At 35.8% G+C, this 13249-nt stretch overlaps 2 protein-coding genes across 9 annotated transcripts in view; both read left to right on the plus strand.

Moving 5' to 3' along the window:
* The window catches only part of LOC127837163 (uncharacterized), a 768625-nt gene that overhangs the window by 613735 nt on the left and 141641 nt on the right, over positions 1–13249 (plus strand). The gene's annotated exons all lie outside the window — the stretch shown is intronic.
* Positions 1526–12842, plus strand: LOC127837170 (uncharacterized). The gene is made up of 7 exons (XM_052364095.1): positions 1526–1666; positions 5571–5819; positions 6507–6716; positions 6961–7058; positions 9136–9259; positions 9971–10058; positions 11085–12842. The coding sequence occupies exons 2-7, from the start codon at positions 5702–5704 to the stop codon at positions 11209–11211; spliced, it is 765 nt and encodes a 254-aa protein (XP_052220055.1). The 5' UTR covers positions 1526–1666; positions 5571–5701; the 3' UTR covers positions 11212–12842.

Consider the following 13249-nt stretch of genomic DNA (forward strand, 5'->3'; position numbering starts at 1 on the left):
ATGATTGTTCAACGTTCTTATGAAGTGCGCGAAAGATGAATAGACATGACGTTCAAGCTTGAGTTTCCGAACTAAATTACTAGTGACAATAGTGCATGTTTGTTGCGGAATGTCTTATTTGCATTATTGCACTTGACCGTAGGCGGATTGAAGTATGGTCTGGCACATGAAGCCAATACATTACGTCAACAGTGCGTTTTGAGGTTTACCGAGGTGAAGTTTATGTTGCTTCTCTTTTGCCTTTTCCATTCGTAGCGAAAATCACTTCACCTCCTACAATATACGTACCCATCATACCGTAACGTTAGTGAGCTTTAATACTTATATGTCCTTAATAAACCTGTACGGACTGCACAGTCCACTTTTGGATGACACTTTACGCACTTACATTACGTCCAATTTTCCCAAAGCGAGGCTCATACTTATTTTTTCCTAAGACTGTGTGATCCCATCGGGTTCGCAGTTCAGCAGAGCGAGTTACCGGCCGTATCACGGACGAATTGCTTCCGGAAAAACCCACTACAACGCCGGAGAGCGGCTGCGTGACGGCTTGTTGATCCGGGTGGTATGTAACAAGGACCGTCAAGGGAATGCTGTGTTGCACCTCAGCACGCATAAGTGCAGCGCCGAAAATTGGAGTCCTACACTTCCGGTTTGCCAAGGTATGGGAAGCTTGGAATAATATGTTTTGCATCTAGCATTATTTAATCATCTTTGTGTTTGAATTTTATATCAATTATAACTCTGTTTTTTGTTTGGCTGGTATAAATCGATCTCGCAATTACCCAGTTGCATGGCATACAACATATCCACAATAAAATCAATAAAATGCTTTCCTGTAGTTTTAATGTTATTAGACTGTATTTTAATGATATTTGTAGCACTAAACTTTCATCCGGCGGTTATTAAATATATGTGTTGACTCAAACATCATGCCTTTACAATGAGGCTCACTCTTGTGAAAATGGGTTTAATGCATGTGCGTAAAGTGAAGTACCAGATTAGCTTGTGAAGTCAGCACAGGTTAATCAGGGACGACACTTTCCGCATAAAGGAAGTCTCCTCTAAACGAAAATCATCTGGTACTACACTTTACGCACTTGCATAAAACCCCGCTTAAACACAGGTTAATCTGGGACGAAAATGTACGCACAAGCATTCAGACCTGTTTTCACGGAGCATGTTTCAATTTTAGAATATAAACGATGCAGAGCGCCCCCTTGGGTTGAGAATGCCACATTGTCCGAAAGAATCACGCCTTACATATCCTTTTCCCACCAGACTGTTGTCACTTATAAATGTAACGCAGGCTTTGATAAGCGTGGAATGATGTCGGATGTAACGTGCGTTGATGGCGAATGGACGTCAACCGACATCATTTGCACTGCAACCACAACAGCCAAAACAACAACAACACTTACAACAACTACCACACTTATAAAAGCCACCTCTCCCATAATAACTACCACATCTACAACAACCAGCACACCAACAACAACCACCAAACCTATACCAACCACTTCATCTTTAACAATCACCACAACTACTCCGACAACGACCACAACGCCTAGGCCGACAACAGCGACCACGGCCACAGCAAAAACAACACATAAGGCAACGATAACGTCGGAGAAAACAGAGAATACAGAAAAAACTACTTTAAAAAGTTAGTATTTAATATCATAGTATAGATCTTTGAGATCAATATATAAATACAGATTGCTGCAGACATTGTTTTTACATACGTAAGTAAAAACAATAGCGCAACTGTGCCATTCATTTAACCTAAAACTTTTGAACAACATGTGAGGACATAGAGAATACTAGGTTAGCGTTGAATACAGAGAAGTTTATGTTGCGAGGCTTGATGCAGTAGCGTGTATCCCCGTACATATCTTCGATGTTGTTATATTTTCAGCCTTCAGAGGCTGGTAGCGGTATTGTGTTTTTATTATTTTTTAAGAAACCTTGTTTATTATGAATATTGCTGGGCCAAGTGTGAGGTTGAGCGCTCTATAACCAGGTTTAAACCCCCAATGCTTTGCATTGACCGTTCCAAGGCGGTGACCCCAGCTTTATTCATATTTTGTGTTTATGTTGGTTTGTATTGTGCTGTTTTGTACTGTTTGGGCAATCGGTCACTTGCCTTAAATAAAGGACCAACTAATTGTTTTTAATAAAAATTCAATACTGCTCCAGCAGCTGGAGTTTCACTTCTTTATATTATATTAGAACGCCGGAAGCGCGTGCCTTGGCGAGCGCTTTCGGTGTTCGAGCCGAGCAACATAAACTTCTCTGTATTCAACGCTAATCCTAGTATTCTATTTATCCCATTTGATTTTTTCAACGTGACATTTAACATAAATAGATCTAATAACCTTAACAATAATTTTAATTCAGTCATAAAAGCGCTTAAAATCTAACAAATGTAACCATGCGTAGTGATATACATGTATTTGTTCTGGTACGCAAAATAGTCTTTAAAAAATTCACACACAAACTGTAAAACAAGTAAAATATATCACCATATGCCTAACGTTACATTCAATTTTACGCAGTATGCGAATTTTAACACATTACGACCGCGAAAAGATTTTACTTTACTAACTTATAATTCATTTTATTTTCGAAAGAAAATGATCAAATCCAATATGGCGGCGATTGCTCCTGACAAAATGCTGTCGATGTCAACATACATGTACACCATCGACGACCTAGTTCTGGCTACCATAACTTTTAATGTCGCTTTTTATGATTTTTGACTGGCGCGACTTTGTACAGGTCTTTCAATACTAAATAAACTGTACGCTGAAGTTTCTTTAGCTATCGAAGACCTTGACAATTTTGACGAGTAAACAGACAATTGCAGCGACTTACACTTTATTTGACAAAATATACAGGGCAATACGTTTTCCGACTTCGGACGACGAATTTAAGGGCGCGCAGAACGTGTTTTTTATATAATGTTATGGGTATGCCGTGTGTGATCCGATGCATCAATGGCGCCCATGTTAAAATCATTTCCCCGAGAACAGGGAACGACAAAAGTACAAACAAAAATCAAAACACGTAAGAACTAGTATCTTACCTTTAATTATCCTTTAAAATCCATCTAATAATCCATTTAACTCAATAATTGACGATTTTGCATCTAGGGTCTTTAATAATTATTTTAGCATAGTTAAATAAAGACCCGTATGCCATTCTATCACTTTATTCAAATGAGTTTATGAACGCGATAAACTTTCTTCTTCGTCACACGCTACGTCATGTACTCTACATTACTGCTGTTCAAATGAACCGGAGCATTTCATCTAATAATAGCCGTTGGTAAACTCGGTTGCATTTGCAGATTTCTGCATACAAACATAATTATGTTTAAACTTGCACAATGTTTTATTTATCTGTGGTAAATGCCCTTATTGTACGAGAAAATAATTTAATATACAGTATAAATACACAAAGAATGGAAAACATTCCAGTACACAACAGATAAATAAGTAGAAAATACCCATGTACAAAATGGGACGTTCCCAATTCCAGTGTGGTGCTATTTTTACCATCTTATACTTTACACAGCTCTATGCCTAACGTGAATTAAATAGGAAAGCAAACATAGCAGATTATTCATGAACTGTGCGATATGTGTATGGTTTGTTGTACATTCTTAATATTTAAGTTAAATGTCAAAAGTATATGCTTTGGTTATAAACAATGCACATTACACGAAATAAGGAAAATGTGATCAATTGACAATTCAGATATGTCGACATACAGTACATGTAGAAAAAATGTGAAATAAGTCGCGTTTATAATAAATCGTCAAAAAAATGGGGAAAATGACGCAATAAGTATGTCATTTTATGACGCCATCAATCAGCTGATTCATTATACGGATGGCGAAAAATTATGTCATATGACTAGTTTTAAAGGTTGAAGGTCGTATAATTTTGAAGCTTAAGTTTTGTCGACTTTGTTATAAATAAAAAAAATAACAAAACAAACATCGTGTAATTTCATATTTTATTTCAACATTTCTTTTGGTGAATATGTCAGATATATGTTTTTCTGCAAAATATGCACATTTTCTTCTAATGGGTGACCTTAAAATTCGATCAATGAACCAAACAATATCGACCTAATTTTAGCGCATATCGCATTACGTCATTTAAAAAGTAGTCCGTGCACGCGACAGGTATATTCCACAGTGTTGAATACAAGCAAGTATATCCCACAACGTGTTATACCGTCAATGTCGCGGTGAAAATGGGATAAAGTTGATTATCGCTCTAGTCTGTGCTTCGAAGATTTTAGCGGACGGTTAGAACGTTTTGTATTTCACTGAACTAAATGAGCCGCGCTCTGAAAGAACGGGGATTTTTGCATGGGTTTAAAGCGAAGTACCACATGCGACACTTTAAATGGGTTTAGTGCATGTGCGTAAAGTGTAGTAACAGATGCGACACTATAAATGGGTTGAATGCATGTGCGTAAAGTGTAGTACCAGATGCGACACTTTACATGGGTTTAATGCATATGCGCAAAGTGAAGTACCAGTTGCGACGCTGTAAATGGGTTTAATGCATGGGCGTTAAGTGAAGTACCAGATGCGATACTGTAAATGGGTTTAATGCATGTGCGTAATGTACGTACCAGATGCGACACTATAAAGGGGTTTAATGCATATGCGTTAAGTGCAGTACCAGATGCGACACTTTAAATGGATTTAATGCATATGCGCAAAGTGAAGTACCAGATGCGATACTGTAAAAGGGTTAAATGCATGTGCGCAAAGTGAAGTACCAGATGTGACACTATAAAGAGGTTGAATGCATGTGCTTAATGTGAAGTACAAGATGCAACACTTTAAATGTGTTAAATGCATATGCGCAAAGTGAAGTACCACATGCGACGCTGAAAATGGGTTGAATGCATATGCGCAAAGTGAAGTACCACATGCGACGCTGTAAATTGGTTGAATGCATGTGCGTAAAGTGTAGTACCAGATGCGACACTTAAAATTGGTTTAATGCATGTGCGTAAAGTGTAGTACCAGATGCGACACTTTAAATTGGTTTAATGCATGTGCGTAAAGTGAAGTACCAGATGCGACGCTGTAAACGGGTTTAATGCATTTTCGTAATGTGAAGTACCAGATGCGACGCTGTAAATGGGTTTAATACGTGTGCGTATTGTGAAGTACCAGATGCGACACTGTAAATGGGTTTAATGGATGTACATAAAGTGTAGTACCAGTTGCGACAATGTAAATGGGTTTAATGCATTTGCGTAAAGTAAAGTACCAGATGCGACACTGAAAATGGGTTGAATGCATGTGCGTAAATTGAAGCACCAGATGCGACACTGAAAATGGGTAAACTGCGTGTGCGTAAAGTGAAATAACAGATGCGCCACTGGCCGCATAAAGAATATTTTCATAATTAAAATACTTCCTTTAAGCGGAAAGTGTCGTCCCTGATAAACTTGTGATAACTGCACAGGCTAATCTGCGACCACACTGTACGCATATTCATGAAGACTCGTTTTCACGAAGCACGTTTCAATTTTAGAATATAAACGATGCAGAGCGCCCCCTAGGGTTGAGAAGACCACAGCGTCCGAAAGATTCAAGCCCCACATAACCTCTCCACACCAGACTGTTGTTACCTACAAATGTAACGCAGACTTCGATAAGCGTGGAATGACGTCAACTTTAACGTGCGTTGATGGCGAATGGACGTCAGCCGACGTCATTTGCGTGAATAGCACAACGGTGAGGTCAGAGATAAAAGAGACTATTGAAACAACCACTAAAAATGGTGAGTAAGTTGTATAACAATATAGATCAAAGTGATCGTGATATAAATCAAGTTTAAAGTCAACACGAATATTTGGAACTTTAAATTTCGAGAAAGTGTTGTATGTCTACAATAAAACAAACATATAAATCATCGGAGTTTTCAACAACTGATTAAACTCAGGTAGTTAATTAATTGAAAGAACAAAAGTCTTTTTTTTTATTCCGTTTATTTATTATAAGCATATTTAAGCAATACTACTGCAATTAAGCCGAATTAATTTTAATAAATTCATAAAGAAAATGATGCATCACCCTTAAATAATTATTAACATATATGTTCAACATATAATATACATGTAAATTGTAATTTAAATGCATTCGTTTGTTTGTTCGAAGAAAATATTTAACCTGTATTAAGAACCAAAACATTATTTTTAAAGCATTTAATCATTCACTCACACTCGCACACACACACCCACACATGTCGAATCATCCATGTTTATTATGACAAGATAGGCCACACTTCCATGAAACCACATAACAACCAAGTCACCGTTTTTCTGATCAAGTCATTTTAAATCGTTCTTATAAATACACCTGGTATTCTAACTTGCATATTGTTTCTCTGAAACACGTATTAAGGCATTCAGCGTACGTATTGTGTTATCGCGTACACGCGTTATATGTGTGTCGTGTTCTCTCTTAGGGATACCATCAGCGTTCTGTGAGGCCCCGGATATTGACTTTTCCATCACTTGGGTGTTCAACAACATGACAAAGATGGATGATCTATCTGGTACCCGGCATCCAGATGGCACTGTCCTCACTGTGGTGGACCCCCGATGCTCCCATCGTGGAACCGGAAACTATACCTGCCATGATGGCCAATGGGTCGCTTATGCACACTGCAATCCAGGTACAGACAAGGTTGTACTATGATTTATAACGGTATAGTGCTACTTTATATGATTACCGATATTGGTATATTTATTATAAAGCACATGCATCTTTAGAAACTCATACACAATTGAAATGCCATGAGTGCTACTATCATAATTGTTTCTCCGGAACACCACTGAAGGCATGCGTACATTTGGTCAAGTATTTACAACTATTCGCCTTAATATCTGCATAAACAAACACCTTCCGCTTTGATCCAGATCGGTGTGTGTACGACAGGACCCGATATGTCTTCAAACCAAACATTACTGCGGACGGATTAGACCGAACCACGGAATACCTAAACTCGGGAACATTCGTAAGCGCTACGGATTACTTATCGTTAATGTTAAGCATTTTCTTAATATCATTATTCTTAAGCGATAAGAGTGAAATATTTTGTTATTTCGTGGATACATAAAACTATAAAGCGTTTATTTGTGCATGTAATTAGCCTTACAACAATTAATTGGCGCTGATTTTTATGAATGAATATATTCAACTGCCCTTATGATGACTTCACCTGAATGCCACGTGCGCCACAATATATTTTCTCTTGTCCGATCGTACATTTTTCAGTCCGTTCGATTTGTGTGTGCTACGCTTTGATAGTATTTCTGGTAGAAAAATGAAACTTTGCAAAACCTATTTTTTATATATTAACTATCAGGCTTCATTTTATTCCGAATGTTCCTAAATCATGAAGTTAGGTCATTTTGTAAGGAACTTGTTTGGTGTCGCGCCTAACCTGCAACGTATTTCTGCTAAAAGTATGACTCTTTAAGAATATTGACCAGCATGTAAACTAACGCACTTTCATATTTGCTTTATACAAAACCGCAGTTATGGTCTTTTTTGTACAATAAAATACATGTTTGGACTTATATGCTTGTATGCTACTAGAGTGATGAAAGTTTGCAAACATATAAATCAACTTGTGAACTTGGGCACCTATTTAATTTGGTTGGGACTTTTGAACTAAATACCTATATGACATGTTTGTAATTTATGTCGTGCGTAACTAAACATTATTGCTTCTTCAGGGATTACACTTGACAAGCATGTACAAACGAAATTTAGTTTAAATTAGTTCGCACTATTCTGTGTTTCGAAACGCGATTGGCCACATTTCACTTGTACATTTCTCTAACATTTCAGGCTTAAATATGACGTTCTGCTTCGCTGCGTTTTCGCTCAAAGGTAATTTGTTAACAATTTAACAATTACAGTCGCCACAATCTGACAAAATCTGATCTCCAGTTCAGATATAGACGGTTCCATGGTCGTGTTTCGAATTATTTCAGAATTGGGCCTCGATATGATGATACGTTACCTTACGTTCATCAAGAATCGATGCTCTCCGTTACGATACGAAACAATCATGAGTGCGATAAATTTGTCTTTATATGTAATGTATTAACGATAGGAGCCACAACTGGAAGATATTAAGATACTTTTAACATGATTCGTTATCCGTTTCATATATTCTAAGATCGCAAAAGATCGTAGCAGAACCTGATGTTTCGTCTTGCACACGATCGACTGCGATCACCAAAACGTGGTGATACGAATAGAAAACATTTGTCGCGCTTTGATTCTACACAATACGATTTGATACGATGACCCCGATTAACAAATGATTGCAATTGAAGGTATTATTCGTGCTTTTTTTCAAACTTTTGAAATCTTCACGATTAATACGTTTTACCAAATTGTATTTATAGATGACAAAACCCGATGCGATCAGGAAAGACCAGTAAACGATGTTTTCCCTGATGCATTCCTAACACCAAGTGTGATAGTAGCATCGTATCGTTAATTGTACGACACAAGTGATATTTCGGGACAATATTGCAATGTTGATGCATGATTGTCTTATGACGACATGTCTAGTTCTAATGGAAGAGCACGGAAAGAATATTTAATCCAGCATACATACTTTAATGTATAAATTCATTGTCACCGTTAAAACGATCAAATTTCAAGTATTATTTCATGGAACACTTCCAGCGTGTACTTTTATAAATATTATTCTTAGTATCGTGGTAGAATTGGACAGACATAGTTTGGCTCATAACGTATGTCGGAGGCTACTAACCGTGAAGTAAAAAAGATCTGTTGATATACAATTATTACAGCACACATATCTTCGGAGAGCGTATTTTGGAACGGTCTTTATAGACTATTATTTTGATAATTCATTTATCAAAGTACATTGTGATCAACTATTAAGACGTACTAAAAGCAGAAATGGTTCCCACGCACACATAACACATTTGTAAAAAAAAATATTATATATCAGTGAAATGGTATATTGACCTTGCCTTGATACACAAACATTGACAAGTAAACTGAATGTCATTATATATCTCTTGCCTAATTTTATCCTTTCTTAGGTGCACGTAGAATGCGCTGCACCGAATGGGATACCAGGATATGACTCTACGTGCCGAGATCTTCGTTGGGATCCAGCCCTGCCGAATTGCGATGGAGGAAACCAACACATATCCAATAAACAAGGTATCCTTCACAAAGGATTTCCTAGTCGTTGAAACTCGACATATTGCAGACCTGTGTAAACATGCTTAACTAATAAGTACCATAATTAAATTTGCTTCTATATCTGTCATAATAATCTCACAGGACTTTTTTAATCGAGAATGATGGTGTTTACGGCTTACATCACAAAGTCACTGACTTTAAGCACGCTTTCTTGATGAAGCTTGTAATAAATTGAACGTTAATATAGCAACTAACCCAAATAAAGTATAAACAATATTATAACCTTATACACAGCTTGTGTACTCAATTTGGACTCAATTTGGACTCGCCTAGCTGCTCGTTCAATATGGTATGTCAGCTGTGTACTAGTTCATATATGTATCAGTATAGTACACTACGCAGTTAAATAACCTAATATGATTGGACAGATCAATTACGATAGGAAAATCTGAAAAACGGTCGATTTAGGATTTTACATTTTTTACAAATTATATATACCAAACATGTTTTATAATAAGTTACATTTTTGTAAATATAGCTGACATATAAATACAAAAGTTCACATTTTGTGTTTATATGTACATAGATCAATGCTGCTTAAGGCTGTGGCCACAGTCAGGTGCAAGTGCAAATTGATATGATACACAGAATGTCGTTTTAGTTTAATAAAAACCATTACAGACACCAGAGTTAAGGGAACTAATCCAACACTAATTATGTGTATTTCAGAAACAAGAATTATCGCCTCAGTGGTACCTTCGGTGTTGTTACTCGGTGCAGTCATTGCTCTCGCTGTTTATTGCAGTAAACTTAGAAGGTATAATATAAATACATTTCGTAAACCTTCCAAGTTATCATTTTGCACATACTTCGTGTCTCTTACAAATTAATAATCGTACAAAGTGTAACTTTATAACATACGAAAATCCTATTTAATAACGTTGTTCAATTGCAATTATTTTGCAAATTGTGGTTTTCTAAACCAAAGTCAATATGTGATAAATAATGTCTTTTTATTTTACCAAGAATGTGTTATGTTTTTATTTATGTCATGAAACATTCAAAACATAACGGACATTAATATCAGCATTAAAATAACGTATATGATTAACTTGAATACACAGTGTACAAGTGTTCACGGTTTTGTTGAACTATATATTACATCCTGCACGCGAATTATCCGGTAAACCATTTGTATTTAAAGAAATACTACTATGCTAATAAATGAACAAAATAAAAATAATGACATCGTGATTTTCTTCTTTGCTTATAGGAAACAGTTGGGTGTTACGCGCAAAATTTGTCAATGCGCATGTCTATCGAATGAGTTGATTTAGAGTTACTATGGATGTATTAGACGTATAGATTGCCAATAAGTAGCATATGACTAGTGCACGTGTCTTGTCTATATTTTCCGTAAGATAAATATGCGTGCATGTAGCGTTATTTTCGCGTTTTCACAGACTACTAGGCTGTGTTTGTTATTAAAGCTGAATATGAACAAAATGGTTCAGCGTCTTACAACGAAATTCAGCCCAACGAATACCATAGCACAAAAACGTGCTTGAAACGTACGCCAACTAGCACATTGTCAGCGTGTACGAGTCACTGCGTGATTGTTCGTAAGATGAAATTATCTAGATCTGTAAGCAATAGTAAGGTCTAAATATACGCATAATTGATCTTAGTACTCAGTCAAGAGTTCTATAGACATCTCTTCGATGTCATTATTTTTATTTCGTTCTTTTGAAAATATATCTGTATGTTAAATAAGTTCTATCGCATACGAAACATGTTTGTTTTAAATGTTAATGTTATAATGTTATATTTTCATAAACGATAGAAAGCAAACAGAAAATCTAACAGACACAAACTATTTCACAACAACGGAGGTGTTAACGGACAAATCCAACAACGAGATGCTTGACAAATACACAGAGACAGAGCAGGCTAGGGGAACGAATCGTTAACGATGCGTCTTACAAAAACGCAATTTCATCAAAATCACAGTTTGTTTGATGCAAGTAGAACAAAAATAAATGTAAGCACGTATGCTATACAATGGCTAAGTTTGAAAATGAAATGACGTTCCAATTATTGAAGATACAAACGATAATGTTCATTACCGTTTTGTACACGACATCACCCCTCGAAAAATTGTTGTTACATCTATGAAATGTTCTACATTTAGAAACATATTTTTATTTGATGTGTGTTCTAAATCTTCTGAAAGTTGCATAACGAATTTGTAATTTATCTGAGATAATGGCTTATATTTGTGCATGGATTGTGTATTTGAACTAAAACACAGTTTATCTAGTTGTAGTTATGTTTTTGTAAAACCATTTTGCAGCTTTTTCAAAACATTAATGATACAAATATAATTGATAAACCAGCTTAAGATGGTATTCAAACGGAAAAATTATAGGACTTTCGTTCATTGCGGCTGTAGACGAGTTTTTGCATAGCAAGATAAATTGGAGTATGTGACTTAATTCGTATCTTCTGAGGTCTCTAAAATGATATGGGCAATTAATGCTAGTAGATTGTGCCCATTGATATTATAATTAGGATATTCTTTTGTACACCTTATTCACCTGTTTGTCAAAAGTATTTGTTTCTATACATAGCATACATTTATAAAACTAATCTAGATTCCTACCTATGATAATCAATAACAAGTGTTAACTTATGTTGTCCATTTCGCGTTTTCCTCGCATTCATGCAGCTTTTCCGTTACGAACATCTATACTTGCCATAATACTAAGCGTCGAAATGAATAGCAATTATACTCCTATACAAGGGAAACGAACGGATAAACGTGATGTATGCACTTCTGGCATTGACATCGTTGTGCGAACTCAGTTATTATGCAGAAAAGGGATAGTGAAACGACCAATAAATTTCATCTGAGCGAAGCTGAAAAAGACGACATTTCAAGGAAACTGGATTATCTGTTGAAGGGTGACGTAGACGTCATAGTTAGCTCAGTTGTATAAACAGTTATACCGCAACTCGTCAGTGGTATAAAAGAGTCAATAAACAGTAAAACTTGTTACTTACAACAAGAAAACCATGCACTCAAAGAACATATACTTGAGCTTCAAATGCAAGCTGATCGTGCGGAACTATATAGCCGCCGAAACTGCCTACGAGTAAATGGGACTCTGATACTGGAGCTGAGGGCACGGACGACATAATCATAGCCATGGCTAACCGCCTAGGCGCAAAACTATCCAATGATATGTTTGATCGATGAATAGACAAGTTGCTTACGCGTTAATTTTGTGTGTCATTAAGAAATGTTTTTCTTGCATTATTACATGCATACCTGAAATTGGGATGTTTTCCTTTGTTTACATTACTATTAATTATGTTGCTTTATAATCCAGTTTATTTTTAATTTTTGCATTTCCTTTCCATCGTTTGCTATTGTGCGAAATATGCAAGTTTTTAGAACTAAAAATATGATCATTGAATTATATTTAGGGTTATTAATGCTTTTAAATGTTTATACACAATATTAATTACTATTGCTTTGTATACTTGCTTTGTACTAAAATTTAATGTATATAGCTTTTTGCTACATTATATATATATATATATATATATATATATATATATATATAGAGATATATATATATATATATATATATATATATATATGCGTATAATGTATCCCAATCATGTGCAGTTACTATTATATTTACACTTAGATATGCCCTTAAAACATATCCACGGGGTTCTTAAGAAAACATTTACTTAATTATTACCGACCTTGTGAATGCTATTTTATGACCTGCCTACATGTATTTACATAATGGCTTACTTTTCATCTACCTTTTCATATGATTTTGTTATGTTAATGCTTCTTAGAGTGTAGTAACATTGTGACCGTGAGTATTCACTTAAAGTATTGTGTTGGGGTGATACTATTATATCAAGATACCCGCCACTCAGATTGTGTTTTTTTTGCATCTTTAAATGTCTCGATACCAAACAAAATTG

Source organism: Dreissena polymorpha, chromosome 7 (genome assembly GCF_020536995.1).
Source record: "Dreissena polymorpha isolate Duluth1 chromosome 7, UMN_Dpol_1.0, whole genome shotgun sequence".
Lineage (NCBI taxonomy): Eukaryota > Metazoa > Mollusca > Bivalvia > Myida > Dreissenidae > Dreissena > Dreissena polymorpha.